Source organism: Sturnus vulgaris, chromosome 18 (genome assembly GCF_052056855.1).
Source record: "Sturnus vulgaris isolate bStuVul1 chromosome 18, bStuVul1.hap1, whole genome shotgun sequence".
In the NCBI taxonomy this organism is placed as follows: Eukaryota; Metazoa; Chordata; class Aves; order Passeriformes; family Sturnidae; genus Sturnus; species Sturnus vulgaris.
Genome location: NC_142260.1, coordinates 5,330,657 through 5,348,539, shown reverse-complemented (window position 1 = coordinate 5,348,539; position 17,883 = coordinate 5,330,657). Strand labels below are relative to the sequence as shown.

At 54.7% G+C, this 17,883-nt stretch overlaps 2 protein-coding genes across 3 annotated transcripts; one reads left to right on the top strand and one right to left on the bottom strand.

Moving 5' to 3' along the window:
• Positions 1 to 1,336: 1,336 nt before the first annotated feature.
• DDB1 (damage specific DNA binding protein 1) lies at positions 1,337 to 13,123 on the bottom strand. The gene is made up of 27 exons (XM_014878702.2): positions 12,980 to 13,123; positions 12,204 to 12,352; positions 11,986 to 12,102; positions 10,905 to 11,126; positions 9,563 to 9,677; positions 9,368 to 9,465; positions 8,515 to 8,673; positions 8,065 to 8,148; positions 7,798 to 7,914; positions 7,416 to 7,518; positions 7,233 to 7,308; positions 7,045 to 7,153; positions 6,647 to 6,825; positions 6,403 to 6,566; positions 6,215 to 6,322; positions 5,810 to 6,017; positions 5,617 to 5,712; positions 5,332 to 5,443; positions 4,758 to 4,881; positions 4,356 to 4,520; positions 3,939 to 4,033; positions 3,656 to 3,826; positions 3,076 to 3,185; positions 2,766 to 2,935; positions 2,573 to 2,675; positions 2,230 to 2,353; positions 1,337 to 1,940 (listed from the first exon to the last, which is right to left on the bottom strand). Exons 1-27 carry the CDS (start codon positions 13,038 to 13,040, stop codon positions 1,857 to 1,859), a joined length of 3,423 nt encoding a protein of 1,140 aa, XP_014734188.1. The 5' UTR covers positions 13,041 to 13,123; the 3' UTR covers positions 1,337 to 1,856.
• On the top strand, positions 13,069 to 17,527 carry TKFC (triokinase and FMN cyclase). 2 transcript variants are annotated; one of them, XM_014878719.2, is made up of 18 exons: positions 13,069 to 13,313; positions 13,935 to 14,000; positions 14,086 to 14,275; positions 14,347 to 14,457; positions 14,541 to 14,722; positions 14,794 to 14,872; positions 14,971 to 15,060; positions 15,173 to 15,207; positions 15,304 to 15,388; positions 15,463 to 15,552; positions 15,636 to 15,752; positions 15,918 to 16,037; positions 16,121 to 16,258; positions 16,505 to 16,611; positions 16,695 to 16,798; positions 16,876 to 16,909; positions 17,016 to 17,105; positions 17,193 to 17,527. In XM_014878719.2, exons 2-18 carry the CDS (start codon positions 13,995 to 13,997, stop codon positions 17,355 to 17,357), a joined length of 1,743 nt encoding a protein of 580 aa, XP_014734205.2. In that variant the 5' UTR covers positions 13,069 to 13,313; positions 13,935 to 13,994; the 3' UTR covers positions 17,358 to 17,527. The 2 variants fall into 2 exon arrangements, with proteins under 2 accessions (XP_014734205.2, XP_088031659.1); XM_088175533.1 differs by having other exon boundaries at positions 13,176 to 13,313; positions 13,962 to 14,000.
• The last annotated feature ends 356 nt before the right edge of the window (positions 17,528 to 17,883 follow it).

Genomic DNA, 17,883 nt, shown 5'->3' with positions numbered 1-17,883 from the left:
GTCACCCCAAGGTTGTCCCATTTAACTGGGGCGGGTGGTGGCATCCCGGCCATTCCTGCCCTGGCTGCGGGCCGGGAAACGGGGTCCCCCCTCGGTATGGGAAGCAGCGGGAAAGGCGTCCCCCCTTCTCTCCTTTCCCACATCTGGCAAAGCTCCGGCATGGCCTCTCCCCACCCCTCCTCCTCCTCCTCCTTCTCCTGGAGGCGCTGGGCCGCCTTCCCAGCCCTGCACGGGGACCCACGCGGCGGAGAAAGGGGCCAAGTGGAGCCGGGATGGTGGGATGCATCCAGGAGGGAGAGGGATGCTGCAGGACACCCCGCTCTGGTGACCCCCAGATTCCCCCCAGCCCTGTGGCCCCATCCCAGGGCAGGGAATGAAGCGAAGGTCGGAGGCAGGTAAATGATTGATCCCACGGAGCAAAGGGTGCTGCTGCCTCCAAAATTCCCATTCCAGCATGGATTTCTCCCCAGAAAATCCTGCCCAAGAGTTGGGATCACCAAGGCAAGAAACAGCCCCCTTCTAAATGAAAATCATGATGGGGGGTCATACTGGTCTTTTAGGAACCCACTGCAGCCATGGGAAGCTCCTGTCCTAAGGGAATGTGATCCCAAATCCGTGGGAGGCAGCTCCATGACCAGCGGCAGTGAATAAACAATGATCCAGATTTTTTATCCCAAGAAAAGCAGGGTGCCAACATTGCAGTGGCACCAGTACCCCCAGTTTTGGTGGGAAAAGGAGAATGCTTCCAGGATCTGGGCTGTGCTGTTCCCGGGCCTCCCAAAATTTGGGAACAGGAGGCTCCAGGCAGGTAAACAGAGCCCGAGGTAATAAAAGCAGCAGCAGAGTCCAAGGTCACTCCCTGCTCCCCCAGCTCTCGGAAGAGATGTCCAAATATAGCCTTGTCCCTGCAGCCTCCTCTGAAAATACGGGATGGAAGTGGGAGCCAGGGATGCTTCCAGCACGAGCTGTCTCTGGGAGGGAAGGATTTGGGAAAAACCCACATGGAATGGGACTTGGGAGGCACTTAACCAGGGCTTACAGGGGAGATCCCACCTGGGAGAGCATAGAAAGATCCAGGATAACCCCCAAATCCCATGAGAGATGTGAAGGAGGTGAGAGACCACGAGAACTATTAATGAGTAGCCAGAGGTTGGAAAATCCAGCTTTTGCAAAAATTTCCATTACCATCTGCTCTCCAGGCACTCTCAGTGCCACTGGCAACCAGGCAAGGAACTAAAATTTCCTACAAATCCCAGAAAAATGCACCTGGAAAACAGGTGTCCCCAAGATCCCAGAGCCGAGGACATGGATATCATCATTCCTCAGTACACACATCTTTCCTCTTGGACTACTTTATTTGGTAAAACTCTGAAATCAGCAACAGCTTGAACTCCCCAGAACTTCCCTCCCTGAGCAAGGCATGGATCCTATGGAGAGTTATCCTGCTCAGCTCCAGCCTCCACTGCTCCTCAGCTTTGATTCCTCTTCCAAAAAACCACAAGGAATCAAAAAAAAAAAAAACAAAACAAAAACAAACAACAAAAAACCAGGATCAAAAGCGAAACCAAAAGCCAAAAATGTAATAAAATATCTAAGGATACCAGGGAAAAGGGAATCGAGGTGAGGGCATCAGATCCCAGTGGATCATCCAAGGAAAGGGACAGTTCTGGGCACAGCCAATTCTGCAGAATCCATGAATCCCAGCAGGAGATGACCAACACCCCCCCAAATTCCTAACAAGCTGCTGCCCCTGTGAGATTCCCCCTCCAGCCAGTGCTGCCAGTGTTAGGCACAGCTGGGGAAGGATTCCCTTGCTCCATGTGGAGGGTAGGGGTAGGGAACGATCCCAAATCCTGCTAATGGATCCGGGTCAGCTCCTCAACGATCTTAATGAGGTCATCCACGGTGGCTTCCCTCTTCATCCCACTTCCATCGTCAATCTGCACAGGGAGGAAAAGGCATTGGAGACATTGGCAGTTGCCAAAAACATTCCCAGATCATTCAGGAAGGTGTGCATTTAGCATTTCCCAGAGAGGCTGTGGTTTCCCCATCTCTGGAAGTGTTCCAGGCCAAGTTGGACAAGGTTTGGAGCAACTTGGTCTAGTGGGGAGATGTCTTTAAGTCCCTTCAAACCCAAACCATTCTGGAACTCCACAACTCCATGATTTACTGAGCCTGGATTCTTGAGCAAGGTCCTTGAAGGATCCAAGGCCACATTCCCAAGCTCACCTGCAGGTTTGCCACCACTTCCTGCATCTTGGGCCTGCTGATGTCCAGGAAACTCTCGATCAGGTCTCCATCGATGAATCCCGTGGCCGGTTCCGTCTTCCGTTCGGTGTGGAACGATCTCCAGGTGCTGCTGTCAAGGAGCCAAATCCACAGGGAATAACACCAGCCCTGGACATGGTTAATGGTGGGATGGCAGTGCTGGGTTAATGGCTGGACTCTATGGTCTCAGAGTTTTCCCATCTTTAATTCCATGATTTCTCAGGGCAATGGCAAACCCACTCCCACCCTCTCCAGCTGATACCCCCACCCAGCACAAGCTCCTGGCTGGAATGCCAAAGGATATAAGGAATGTTCAATCTTCCCCACGCTCTTGATGACTTTGTTGAGCCTGTTCTGCATGTCCAGGAGCAAGTTGTACCAGCTTTCCGACAGGGATGTCACCAGGCCTGCACAGGAATAGCGGACATGGAAATGTGGCAGAGGGTGGAGCTGGATGAGCCTTCCAACCCAAACCATTCCAGGATTTTGCTCCTTACCAATCATTCCATTGACAGTGCCAAAGAGCACGGACCCCTGGGTGGGCGTGGAAGTCTCTCCCAAGTTCTGCATGACCAGGGATCCGTGGCAGAAGACATTGACGAATTCTCCCAGGTGGGATAATCCCACTTCCTGCAGGTGCTGCCGCTCCTCATCCGTCGTGGCCGCGCTGCAATCCCAAACACTGCTCAATCCCTGATGGGGGCACTCCAAAACTTTCCCTTGCTCCCAAAAGCTGGGAATTCTCATCCAGTTTTCCTAAAGATCCCATCATCCCATCCCATTTCCAATCCATCCCATCCAGCTTACCTGTCCTTCTGGCACACAAACAGATTGAAAGCGTTCTCCGCTCCCAAGAAATTATCATCATCCAGGATCTCCACAGCACTCATCCAGTTTGGATTGAAATCCCGGGCAATCTGGAAGGGGTAAGAAGGGACATGCTGTGTCCAGGTGGCCTGGCCTGGGATCCTGCATCCTCATCCCACTCAACATCAATATTCAGGAGCAAGGCAGGATCCAGCATATCCCTCTCTGCTCCAGGAAGCAGCTGAGCAGGAAAGGCACTCCTTGAGATGGTCCTAGTCCAAGTGGCACTTGGATAACATGCTGGGAAGGCGTAGAGCAGCTTATGCCAAAGTCACTCCAGGAATTTAAACCCTCATTCCAAGTGGACAGCAGGCATCCCAGATGGTACCTCCCACCCACCAGGCACCAGCTGCTCTTCCCACAGCCAGTTCCCTGGAAACTGAGGGATCTATCCCTCCATAAACCACAGGGATCCATGTCAAACTTTATCCAGTCAAGCTAAACTCCTCCTTTTATCCCCTCCAACACCATTCCCTGTGCCCAGAGCTGTCGGAATGGATTCCTGGCACCGTTTCCCTACCTCCTCGAAATTCCCTTCCATGGGTTTGTAGGCCAGGAGCAGCACGGAGCGCATGAGGTCTCCCACCAGGATGAAATCCCCCTTGGTTTTCAGGTACAGGGCCATGATGTTGTTGTAGTGGTTGCATTCCGTGCGCAATTCCTTCTCCGCTGTCCACTCGTACAGGCGGACCTGTGGGATGGGACATGGGTTGGGATTCTCCACATGGGAGCTCCTCAACAGACACCTGGCTGACATCCAGATCCACAAACACACTCCCAAAAAAAGTCAGGGCCTTGCCTACCGTGCTGTTGATGCTGGCTAACAGCTTCCCATTGAATTCCACCATGGAATACACAGCTCCCTTGACCTCCTTCTCAGCCAAGCTCTGCAGCTTCCCTGGAATAAAGCCAGGCATTACTTGGGTTGTTTATCCAAAGGGGGTTCAGCTGAGCTGGCCTGAATTTTGCTTCCTAAAAAACTGCCTCTGAGGAGGATAAGTGACATGGAAAGCAAGTTCCAGAATCCAGAGCTGGTGAGGGATTCTTTGGCTTCTCTAGGAGACAGGGAAAGGGAACACAGCACCTACAGATCCTGACAACAGATTCCTTGGGAAAAACTCTCTTTCCTCAGACATAAGCTCTCTGGGGTCTGAGAAGCTCATCCCTCATCTCCCACCAAAAAAGCTGGATTTTTCCAGGTGAGAACACCTTGTTCTTACCATCGGAGTAGTGGAAGACGACGATCCGGCCCTGCTTGGGCTCTGCTTCCTCAGGATACACCATGGCAGTGCCCACAATGAAGTAGGTGTTGGGATCCTTTCCCAGCTTGCAGGAGACCAGGCTGAGGGCGTACTCATTTTGCAGGAATTGGTGAGCATGGAGCACTGGGAAAGAAAATAAAAAAGTGAGAAAGAGAAGAACAACTGGGATCCCAAAGTCCTTAAACTGAAAGCTTAAAACACATCCTAGAGATTCCCTGTCCTATTGCCCACCACACTGTGCCATCAAATCTTGGTATCCCTAAACCTTATGGCTGATGTTCCTCCAGAAAATGCTTTGGCTGAAGCTCCCCTGGGCTCCTCCAGGATGGGAAAAACTGGATTTTGGGATGGGACAGGTACCTTCGAAGGTGTGCTGGTCAATGATGAGCAGGTTGTGCACTTCCACCTCCTCTCCAAAGGATGTCTCATGTGGAGCTGTGCTGCTGGAAAACAGCTTGCTGGTGCTCACACTGCTGGACAAGGCCTGGGAAACAGGAAAATCCATCACATCTTGGTGTTACTTGGGATATCCACACAGCCTCAGGCAGCCAGTGAAGGGGAAAAGGAATGGGAGAACAGGTGGAGCAAGGAATGAGTAAAGGGATGCACTCCCTGCTCCTGCAGGGCTGAGTGATGGTGTTAATCTGAGTTTACACAGAGCTGTGGCTTCCAGAGCTGGATCCTTGGGAAAAGGAAAACCTTGGAGATCACACAGAAGCCCGTATGGGGTATGGAAGGAGCAGCACCCAAAAATAAAGGCAATCAGGTGGAACAATGGCTGTGCCACTCCCTCAGAAAGATCCAACCATCCCATTCCTCCCCAGCTGAGGAACTGGACTGGACTCACAGCTTTGGAGGCGAGGACCATCAAGGAAAACCTGGATCAGGAATTCTGATCCTCACAGCATAGGGATGACTCAGGCTGGGATCTCACCTGGGTGCTGGCACTGGGTCTGAGTGCCGTGGTGCCCCCACTGGCATCCTGCACCTCGATCCGGCTGGAGAGCACCCCAAAACACTGGGACACCTCTTGGTAGCAGATTTTCCTGTGGGATGAACAGAGAGCCATGTGGGTGCGAGAACTGGGCAAGGTGATTCCAAGAGCTCTGGAAGCAACAAGAGCTGTTTGTTTGCTCCTGGGATGGCAACATCACCCGAACCCTTGTCCTGTGCAGCAGAGCACCCTGATCCCAGGAATCCTCATCCCAGGAATCCTCACCTGGGCGACTCATAGAGGGGAACAGTGCGGATGTGCAGCTTCTGGATCTCATCAATGGTGCCGATGGTCAGGGTACTGTTGTTGGCCAAGGCCAAACTTGCGGGAGAAAAAATAATGGAAAACACTGGGTGAAACAGCAAGAACCTCCCTCTCCTCCATATCTCTTAGGATCAGGAACTCATGGTGGGCTCACCTGTCAGGATATCCATCGGAATTGAGGGGGCACATGTAGTTGACCTCCTTGAGGTTGACATTGGAGAAGACCAGCTTGTGGTTGCTGCTGTAGATGACGGTGGGGCGGTCGGAGCAGGCGAACACGTTGGTGGTGGACAAGGAGCGGAATGTCCTCAGCACCGTGGGCTGCGTGCCCAGGGTCACCTTCTTCCTGTCACTCAGCAAGCCTGGATTCAAAAGGAAAAGGGACTGGGATATGCCACAACACCTCAGGGAAAAAAAGGAGTGCGGGTAAGTACAGCCCAGATTTAAGAACCCACCAGTGTGCTGGAGAAATCCCCCAGCCCACAGCCAGTCCCACCTGAGCATAAGGCTGAGAAAGCAAGGAGGATCTTTCCCAAGAAACTGGAAAGGAAAAGGTCACCTGTTTCGAGGCTGAGGCCGAAGTAGAAGAGAGCTCCGTCCCCCAGGGCGCACAGGAGGTAGTGGCTGCTCTCAAAGGTTGTCATCAGGATGGAGCGAGGGATGATCTCTGTGGGAAGCAGGAAAAGGGATGGATGAGGTCGCTCAGGACATGGTCAGTGACCACTGCCACTCTTGGGAGGCTCCTACCTCCTCCCAGCATCTCCTTGTGCAGCAGCTCGAAGGACGGGAGCTTCAGGATGCGGGCGGAGATGTCGGTCCAGAGCCCGATGGCGCAGAGCGGGGACATGCCATTGGAGTCTCCCAGGGGCGTGATGTCCAGGCAGGCCACCTCGTGCTCCATCTCAGTGCAGCTGGGAGGAAGGAGGGAGGACAGGGGTCCACCTGGATTCCAAATCCCAGCATCCCAAGAGCCCTCGGGATGTGGGCTCACCTGATCTGCCGGAGCTCCTGGGGCCGGATTTCCAGGTAGTACAAGGCTCTTCCCACGGCCACCACCACCTGGTTGCTGTTGCAGGAAGCGACACTGATGTTCTTCCCATTGGGCTCTTTCCACTCGCTCACCAGAGATTTGGGCTCCTGGCTGACCAGTCGCACCGAGGCAGAGGTGATCTGGGAAGACACACAGGAAAAATCATGGAAAACAGTGTTTCCAAGGTGGTTGGCCCAGCAAGAACCCCCTTCTTTCCATATCCCTTAGAAACATGAACCCAGGATCCTGTTTGCTGATTCCATCAGCTTAGGGAAGCACTCCAACTTCTGCCCTGGATATGTCACAATCCATACGGTACCAGGAGAGCCACATCCATGTTTTCCTCATGCTGGAATTACCTGGATCAGCTGCTGATGTGCCACATTGCCACAGAAGAACGTCTGCTGGTCATCCACAAATCCTGTGAGCTCTGTCTCCTCCACTTCCTCTCCGTTCAACATCAGAACCCTGAGCAGGGAAGGGAATTCTCATTAATTCCTGCTCCAACACGGGGCTGAGAGCCTGGATCAGCTCATCCCACCTTTACCTGGTCTGACCAACAAAGGACAGCACCAATGTGTTGTCCGTCTCCCGGTGTGGATCCGACCTCAATGGCCACAATCCTGCAACAAGGAGGCCACAGTTCCTCACACACTTCCTCACAATTCCACATCCCAACCTCATCTGTGCCCACCATGTCCCCTCTCAGGTTTAGGAACACCTCCCACACCTTTAATTCCCGGCAGGTCGATGCTGGCGTGCTCATGAATCCCGATGCCGTTCCGGATGATCCGCAGCGATCCCTCTTTGAAGGCCCCAGAGCAGGTGACCAGCTGGAGGAAAAGCAGATGGACTTTACCAGCTGTGGCTGGGATCATGGAAATGGGGAATCCCTTCTAGAATCATAGAATCCCAGAATGGTTTGGGTTGGAAGGGACCTTAAGGATCATCTCATTCCATGGGCAGGGACACCTTCTCTAAGCCCTGTCCAACCTGGCTTTGGTGGATCTTTCAGGCCCCTTCCAACCCAAACCATTCTGGGATTCTATGATTTTATGGACACATTCAGGCAAAAATTCCTAGCAGTGAGGAGGGAAAAGCAGGAATATTACCTGGCCTTGACCTTGCCTCTCCAGGTCCACCACACACATGTCCACGATGGGCCCGAGGTTGGTGAAGGTCTCCATGGCCACCACGTAGGATCCCTGCTCATTGCTGTCCACGTTGAGCTGGGAATAAATACTGGAATCAATTTCTGTCTTTCAAGGAGCAGGAAGGGAAAAGGAGGAAAAGAAGAAGATTGGAAAATGTATCCACATCTCCAGGTTTTGATGGGAATTGAGTCCTGTGGGAACATACAACCAGGAGCTGCCACGTACCTTCACGAGCTGGGAATCTCCAAGCCTGGAGCCAACAAACACCACTCCGTTATCCAGGTAGGTCAGGCACTCAGCAATGGATGTCTGGGAAATGGGAAGAGGCAGGTGACCTGCTAGTGGCATGGAAAAGTCCTGGCACACACACACACACCTTCCACCACTAAGCTGTTATCCAACAGAAAAACCCTGGGTATGAGAAGGGGATTTAATCCCTTCATAAATCCCACTGAGTCCAAGCTCCTCCCAGTGCAAATACCAGGAAAAAAAAAAAAGGGAAAAAGGTGTAAGTTTAAGTGCTCACAGGGAATTTTCCCAACTGTCCAGGGCTGTGACAAATGTGAAGCATCAACACCTCTGGCTCCCAAAATTCCCACTCATTCCTAAATGGAGCCTTATCCAGACTTGGGAGAATCCTAGGCAAGTACCAGGGATGGCCCAGGTGATTCCTACCTCTCCCAGCAGCTCCACACGCAGATCCTTCAAGGTGACAGTGCCATCCATCTGCTCCTCCTTCTCCAGGAGCAGCATGAAGAGCCGCCCTTCCATGTCTCCCAGCAGATACCGTGATCCATTGGGATCCACACGGTTGTGGCACACGATGGTGCTTTGCTGCAGGGAAAGCAGGGAATTCAAGGATTCCACTGGAACAGCCCCAAACTGGTCCCCAAAATGTCTATGCAGGTGACACACTCCCAGTTCCAGTATCCCACCCATTCCAGAGCTCCAGGAGTGGACTAAGACCTTCAGACACCAATATTCCCGTTTCTTCCCACAAGATTTCCAGCCTGTCCTTATTTCTATCTTAAAAGGACCTTTGGATGGCAATTCCAGCCCTCTTTCAGCTCAGAGCAGCATCTCAGCCACACCACTGGTGCTTCCCCCTCTGATTAAATGACGGAAGTGGTGTGTTATTCCCACAAAAACCAAAAGTCCAATTGCTATCCCGAAATTTTTAAGCCTTTTTTTCCTCTGAACAAGTCTCCAAGGGGCTTATCCATGTTTTCCACTGCCTGAAATGAAACCAGGCTCTGCCCTGGAATTGTGCCCAGATCATGCACTAATTCCTAATTAATCCCATTCCCTGGGGCCCAAACAAAATTCCAAGAACTCTACAGAAAAGGGAAGCATACAGGGATCATGGATGTCCCTCAGTCCCCAAAACCAGCAAGCAGGAAGCCAAACCTCTGGAAGTCCAAGTAAGAGGCACTGTTAGACCACATCTGGGACAACAGGGGTTTGAATTCCTTGCTGGGAGGCCTGGGAAAGGAGGGATTTTTTGGGATGCACTCCTGGATCCCCTCACCTTGATGATGGGAGGAGCAATAGCCAGATATTTATCCCCGTTGTGGTAGGTGATGGATTCCTGCCCGATGATAATGGCGCCTCCGAAGGGCTCTGGCACTGCAGGACACACAACAAACATGAGACAACCTGCCTGGAAAAAAGGAGACATCCAGCCTGGAAAACATGGGAAGATCTTTTACAAACGAGGCCCAACCTGCGATGACCATGGAGGCTTCAGCCTCCACATTTTCCTGCTTCCAAGGGCCTTTGTTGAATTCCTTCTCCCGCAGGGACACCTCATAAGTCTTCACGTGGCGGCCCTGGGGGTCCTGGAAGAGAAGCAAAAGTGGATGAGATTCCTCCAGAAGGGAGGAGATTCCACCTCATCTCCTGCAAAAACGCCATTCCAGGGAGCTGCCGAGGCTTCCCACCTCCTCATCCTCCCTCACATCCACACACCGCCATTCTCCCAAATTTTTCCATATAAATATCCCCTGAGGAAATCCCTGTGCCAGAAGACTGAAAAGTATTTTTCCGTTGTTTTACAACTGATATTCTGGAATTTGTGTTCCTTTGACAACCTGGGAACAAGTGGCATAATGGAGTATCACTGCCTTCTCCAGCTCTTTCAAATGTTGAGGAATTCAAGGGTTTTAATCATAATTCCCTGTGGTTTCAGAACTTTCCAAAAATTATCCCAGGCCTTGCTGTCCTTTTCAGACCAAGTGATGGCATAATGGCTAATAAATGGAGGAAGATTTAAGGAAACAGCTTGGAAACATCCTGCTCTCCATAGGCAGGGATTGAAACAATGTAGAGCTTCATGAGTCAGAATTGACATCCTGCTCCTGTTCCTAGGATCCAAGTTGTTTTGACATGGATAATGGAATCACTGAAGTTGGAAAAGCACTCTTAGAACTGTTCCTCTAAACTCCAGGTATGTGATAATAAAGTGGTTCCTTCCCTCCAGGCAGTTTGGGGGGATCCAGCGTGCCCAAACAGGGAGTAATGGAGCCACTGCTGGCATGGGATCACTGCTAAGCTCAGGATAGCCTGGAATTTAACAAAGGAAAGCTAATCCCTTGCTCAGTCAGCACAGCAAAGGCTCTTTGGATCAAAACAGGCATCCAGAGAAGGCCTGAAATGCTCCCTCCATAAGGAGCCAGGGGATGGGAGAGGTTATGAATCCTCTTTGCACACCTGGAATCGCCTCCCAAAAATACCAAGCAGGCCATTGCCTTGTTTTTTAAGGAAAGGCTCTCACTATGGGAAAAAACTGGTTGTGGATCTTGCTGGAAAGATCCCTAAGCTCCTCCTGGGGGTTTAACAAGGATAATTCCCATCCAAGGCAGAGCTGCCCAGGAATCCTGTGGCAAAGTGTTGCTTCCTCCCTCCTAGAGTTGGAAAAAGGCAGCATGGAGGAACATGGACCTGGCAGCATGGAGGAACATGGACCTGGAGAAGCTGAAGGAGGCTCATTCTGCCTTCCAAATAAGCCTTTGGAAAACCTCGGGAGCCCTTGGCTCCACCTGGGTTATCCATGGATAAGCAGGCACCTGGTAGACGAAGCAGATGGTGGGAGCTTGGCAGCCGTAAAGGAATTTCACGTCGATGACCTGGAGCTCTTCCAGGCGGATGTTGAAGGCCTTTAATTCCTTGTTCTCCCGATCCAGGGGGATGACCTTGAAGAGGCCGTCATAGAGCCGCAGCCCGATCATCCGGCACTCGGGATCGATGATCCCAATGATCCCCGTCTCCGAGGGGCGGCCGATGCGATCCTGAGGATTCCAGAGAGAGGGCAAAGAAAAAGGTGATTAGCGCCAGGACAATATCCCTGAATAACAGGGACAGGAGTTGGCAGCCTTTAGGTGAGGAATGGCTCCTTGCACGCTTCCCAACAGGCTTGAGAATTCCAGCTGGGAAGCCACCAAGCCTAAGGAGGAGATGCCTTTCCAACTGCCACACCTGGCAGAGCTCCCACGCCACACAGCTTCACCACAGATTTCCACAGGACTCATTTCCCAGGGAGAATTTGGCCTCACAAGGACTTTAGGCTTTATTTTTCCTTAAATTTAATTTGTTATTCCACAAGGTTTCTCAAGAATATAGTTGAATCTTTAGGGACATGGCTTGGAGCATCCTAGTCTAGTGGAAGGTATCCATGGCAAGGGATGGAATGAGATGATCTATAAATCCCGTCCACCCCACACCATTCCAAGGTTCCATGTTCTGGTTTAGATGGGATATTGGGAAGAAATCCTTCTCTGTGAGGCTAATGAGGCCCTGGGATGGATTTCCCAGAGAAACTGTGGCTGCCTCATCCCTGGAAGTGTTCCAGGCTGGATGGGGCTTGGAGCCAACCTGGGATAGCGCAAGATGTCCCTGCCCAAAGAAGGGAACTGAATGAACTTTAAGGTCTCTTGTCCAACCCAAACCATCCCAGAATTCCACAAATCGTCCCAGAGACCAAGACTAACTCTGGGAACATCCTATGACCACAGGCAACCCATCCCAGATCCAGCAACCAGCAAGGAACCACCAAGAGAACAACAGAAATCCAACACCATGCTGCACCAGGAAGGCAGAACCATCCCTAGTGAAGGGAATTCCCATTCCAGGTGCTGCATTGCCCCTCACCTGCACATTTCCATGGGCACGGGTGATGATGTCGATGCTATCCCCGTTCTGCTTGTATTCCAGGATGCAGGCATTGTACTTGGCCGTCAGGATGAACAGCAAATCCTTGCTCTCCCCCTGCCCGAAAAAACCCAGACAATGCAAATTCCAGGGGTGGACATTCCCATCCCACCCTACCCAGGTGGGCACAGCTCCATCCCTGTTCTGCCAGCACCCACCTTGGGGCGGAAGAGCTCCATGACAGCAGTTTTTCCGTACATTCCCACTTCCTTGACGGGCCGGAGCCCCTCGGCTGTCACGACATAAATCTCCAGCCGGGTGTTCTTGGCAATCAGCAGGTTCAGGTCCTCCGCAGAGGTGAAGTGTCCTGGGAAAAGAGGGAAGCAATCCCAGAGGAGGGATCAGCTGGCAGCTCGAGGTGCCAGGCTGCACTTCCACAGCCTCCCTGGTGCATCCCAAAATCCCAACACATTCCTTCCACAGTGTTAAATGCTCTCAGCAACTGCTTCCTCTCAGCCTGCACTCCTTGTTTTTCCGCAGAAATGCTCTTCCTGCTGTCTTTCCTGGGGTCTCTTCTCACCAAGCCCAGAACTTGGATCAGGAGATCCAAGAACTATGGGGGTCTTGGGGCTCCCGTAGCTTCTCTAGATCCCTCTCTCTCTCATTCCTCTTATGGATTTCAGGAGCACTTTGATCCTTCCTCTACCCCAAAATTCCCCAGTGTCCCAAAACCCTCCGGTATCCCAAAACCCTCCGGAAAACCAAAATCCCCGGCACCCCTAAACCTCCACGTACTCCAAAACTCACCCATGAACCCCAAACCCCGACCTACCCCAAAATCCTCCCCATACTCCCAGTCCCTTCCCGGTGCCCCAAATCCCCCCCGGGACTGGCAGAGACCCCCCGGCACCTCCATTTCCCCGTGTCCCCCATACCTCCGGTACCCCATAACCGCCCTCCCACGCCTCCCCCGTCACCCCCCGCCCCGCGGTACCGGTGACGCAGCCATTGACGGCCGTCGGCTTCTGCGCCGTCACCACGTAGTTGTAGGACATGTTGGGGGGAACCGGGAAGTCCCGGGGGGGCGCGGGGAAAACCAGGGGGGAACGGAGAGCGCGGCCTCTCCGCCGCCGTCGCCACCACTTCCGGGAAGTGGGTGCACTGGGCCGCTCTAGCCCGCCGAGAAGACACGGGAGGAGCAGACGAGAGGGGCCGCTCTAGCCCGCTAGGAGGACCGTGAAGAGCAGACGAGAGGAGACGCTCTGGCCCGCTGGGAGGACTGTGAAGAGCAGACGAGAGGAGCGCCTGGAGGACTCCGGCGAGCGCAGGTGTGGAGGGGGATGCGCGGGGGGTCTCCCCCAAAACCCGCGGGACCCTCGCTGATTCCACCCTGATCTCACGCCGTATCCCAAAGGGAGGGCCCCACATGGGAAGGGTGCAGCCCCCTCCCTGCTCCTTGCAGCTCTGTGCTCCCCGAAAGCTGGGGTGCGGGTCCCCGCTGTGAGGGGGGAGTGTCCAGGGTCTGCGCTGAGGGGAGATCCCTGACCGTGGGTGTCCCCAAATCACAAAAAAAAACCCAAAAAACCAAACAAACCAAAAAAAAGGGGGTCCTTGTTTGGGAGTGGTCCCATCCTGATTTCCCACCTCAAAAGGGAGTTCCTCTTTTACCGAGAGGAGCCCTCACCCCAAAAAGGGGTCCCTGTTTGGAGGTTATCCCGTCCTGGCGCCTCATCCTGAAAGGGCAGCCTGGGTGGGGGGGGAGTGGTCCCATTCTGGCTCCTTATCCCAAGAGTTAGTCCCTGCCTGGGGAGGTGTCCCTGTTTGGGGACAGCTCCAACGCCAGCCCCATTCTCACCAGACACTCCCCATAGCATCACCATCACACCAGACACACCATCCCACCCCGCCCCCTTCCCAACCTCCACTCTCCCGACCGCTGTCCTTTTCAGACTGGACCTTGCCCTCTTTCCACGCAGATTCCATCTCCTGATCATCTGTGCTGTGCTCCGATGGAGGTGAGCCTGGAGCTGGGGGGCTGTCACTCCTGTGGAGTTGCCATTCGTCCTTTTTCCATCCCACCGCTCCCCATTTTCCCCCCAGGTCCCCAAAAAACTGGTGACGACTGTGCCCGGCTGTGCCGATGATGCTTTGGCTGGGCTGGTGGCCTGCAATCCTGGGCTCCGGCTGCTCCAGGGACACCGGGTGGTTCTTCGGGATGACCTGCCGGCCATCCGTGGCCGTGTGGCCCTGCTGTCTGGGGGAGGCTCCGGCCACGAGCCTGCCCACGCAGGTGAGACCCCTCTGTCCCACCTGTACCCCCCACCCATGGACACGGTGCCGAGCCCTTTTCCCTCTCCCCAGGCTATGTCGGGAAGGGAATGCTGACCGGAGTGGTGGCTGGAGCCGTGTTTGCATCCCCATCCGTGGGCAGTGTCCTGGCGGCCATCCGGGCTGTGGCACAGGCTGGAGCAGGTTAGGAACACACCAGGGTGGAATTTTGGGGTTCCTCCCTCCAGTGGTGCATCACTCCCGTTTTCTCTCTATCTATCCTGCAGCTGGGATCCTCCTGATCGTGAAGAACTACACGGGGGACCGGCTGAATTTCGGGATGGCCCTGGAGCGGGCACGGGCTGAGGGGGCCGATGTACGGATGGTGGTGGTGGGCGACGACTGCGCCTTTGCCACGCCAGGGAAAGCTGGGCGTCGTGGGATCTGTGGCACCGTCCTCATCCACAAGGTTCTGCTGGCACCTCTTATGGGGATTTGGGGAATTTTGGGGAGGTCACTCACCCACTCTGCCCGGGACAGGTGGCGGGAGCTCTGGCCGAGGCAGGAGCAAGCTTGGATGAGATAGAGAAGAAAGTGATAGCGGCTGCCAAAGTCATGGGTGTGTTGTGTTATCCCATGGGAATGCTGTCCTGTATACCCCAGCCCCTGAATCCCAAAAATCTCCCCAGTTCTAACAGAACATTCCCACCTGCACAGGAACCCTGGGTCTCAGCCTGTCTCCCTGCAGCATCCCAGGATCCAAGCCCTCGTTCCAGCTGGCTGAGGACGAGATGGAGCTGGGGCTGGGTGAGGAGCGAGCCCTTGATGTCCCTCTCGGGTCCCTGGAGGGTCTGAATGTCCCTGTCCCCCTGGGGAGGCATCACCAGGGCTGGGATGTGACAGAGCCCCGTCTCCGTAGGGATCCATGGTGAGGCTGGAGTGCGCAGAATGAAGGTGAGAGGGGAATTCTGCCGTTTCCTTCCCATTCTCAGATCCCCCTATTCCCAGACCTCCTCACTCTGCTCTTCCCCTGCTTCGTGTCCTCTCCAGGTGCTGCCAGCAGATAAGGCTGTAGAAACGATGCTGAAGCACATGACGGATCCATCCAATGCTTCCCACCTGTCCCTGACCCCTGGTGAGCCCCCCAGGACCCTCTGTGCTCCTTCAAATCCCCTGGACCCCAGTCTCATCCTGCCCCCCATCCTGCAGGATCCTCTGTGGTGCTCGTGGTGAATAACCTGGGCGGACTGTCCTGCCTGGAGCTGGGAATTGTTGCTGGAGCTGCTGTGTGCTGCCTGGGTGAGTGCAGAGGGGAGCTTGGGATCCCATTCCCTGGCTCTGGTCACTCTGGAATGCTCCCGTCTCGATCCCGGGTCCCGCAGAGAACCGAGGGATCCGGATCGCCCGGGCCTTGGTGGGATCCTTCATGACGGCACTGGAAATGGCTGGAGTCTCCCTCACCCTCATGCTAGTGGATGAGGAGCTGGTGAGGCTGATTGGTGAGTTCCCAGTGGGAATGTGGCCTGGGATTGGGGCACAGGGGTTTCCACTTGCTGGGTGACAGGACATGAGGTCAGTAGGATGTTTGGAGTGGAATTCCTGCTGCATGTGCCACTGAGGATCCAATGGGATCCTGAGCCACCACACACCCCTGGCTCTTCCAGATGCCAAGACCACAGCCATGGCATGGCCCAACATTGTCGCGGGACCGGCGACCACCCGGAGGGAGGAGGTGCCAGCACCGACAGAGGCACCCAGGAAGCTGCAGAATGAGACTGGAATTGGTACAGAGCTCCCGTCCCCTGTCACACCCCCCTGTGCCTCAGTTTCCCTCGGGAATGTGCAGGGATGCATCTCTTCTCCGCAGGGCCCGGCACGGCGCGGGTGCAGCGGGTCCTGCAGAGAGTGTGCAGCACCTTGCTGGATATGCAGGATAAGCTCAATGAGCTGGATCGGGGAGCAGGTGACGGGGACTGCGGCCACACGCACGCCCGGGCGGCCCAAGGTGGGTGTGGGGACCATTATCCAGGGAATTGTAGGGAATGCTACCCCAATGGCACCTCCAAGGAGTGGGGCGTTCCCTTCTTGGGATTAAGGAACCTGGGGTGCCCCTTCTTGTTATTGTATCCTGGAATGTCTCTGCAGCCAGTGGCAGCTTCCCTATGGAACTGAGGGCTGTCCCTGCTTGTCCCCAGAAGGGATAGGGGACTCCAGAGCCACCCCCATCCCATTGTCCCTTCCATTCCCACAGCCATCCAGGCATGGATGCGCTCCCGGCCGCCTCCGGCTGCCCCAGCCCAGCTGCTCTCCGCCCTGGCTGATGTGCTGCTGGAGCAGATGGGAGGCTCCTCTGGAGTGGTGAGTGGGAATGGGAATGGGAATGGGAATGGGGGAACACACCTGGCCGTGTTTCCAGGATGGGACTGACGATATTCCCACAGCTCTATGGGCTCTTCCTGACGGCGGCTGCCCAAAGCCTGCGTGGCCGCAGCGGTTCCCCAGCGTGGGCTGATGCCATGGATGCTGGGATTGAGGCCATGCAGAGGTCAGTGCCGGGGGCTGTGGAATCCCAATTCCCCTGGGAATCCAAATCCCCCCTGAATTTCCCTGCATCCCGCACAGGTATGGAGGAGCTGCGCCAGGAGACCGGACAATGGTGAGTGCTGGGAGAGCCCAGGAGCCAGGAAGGCTTCCACGATGATGCCAGGGAATTCCCACCTGGCCTCAGCCCTGGCTCCCAGACTGATTCCCACTTTTCCCAGCTGGATTCGCTGTTTGCAGCCACCCAGGCTCTGCATGCCCTGCGCAGTCCTGGTGCTGACCCGCTCCAAGTGCTGGCGGCAGCTGTCCAGGTATGGAGAGCTGGCAGCTGGGATGGTGGGAAAATTGGATGGGAATTCCTGCTGTTATCCTGGAAAACACCCCGTTTTCCCTGGCAGAGCGCAGAGGCGGCAGCGGAGGCCACCAGGCACATGGAGGCTGGGGCAGGCAGAGCAAGCTACATCCGCTCATCCCGGCTGGAGCAGCCCGATCCTGGGGCTGTGGCAGTGGCAGCAGTGCTGGGAGCAGTGCTGCAGGGGCTGCGGGACCCTCTGGGCCAGTAATGACAGGGATGTGTATCCCCAAAAATCTGTGTCCACTTGTAGTGATAGAGATATGTATCCCAAAAAAACCTTGTGTTCCCCCCTTGTGACAGAGAGATGTATCCCCATAACCCCCTGTGTTCCTTCAAGGATGTGTTTCCCAATAAACCTTAGGATGTGGCCTGCAGTAACCCTCTGTGTCCCCCATGCTAGCTTGGAGGGGTGAGATGGTGGAATTTGGGGGTGTGGGGGTGCTGCCCATTGCTCCAGGCTGGGAAGGGAGATAGGAACAGGGATCCTGTGACTGGGGGAGGAAGGAAACACAGGGTGTGGAGAAGAAACCACAGAGCTCACATGGCTCTGGGCACGGGGTCTGGGGGGGATTCTGGGAAAGGGGCAAAGGAGAAGCAGGGATGGGGAAGAGCGTGATCCCAAATCCCATGGGGTGACCACGGGGAGCTGTCCCGTGTCTCTAGGGAGCCAGCAAGGACAAGCCCTTGGAAGGGACAGCTTGGCTTGGCCAGGATCTACTCCCAAGTTCCCATCT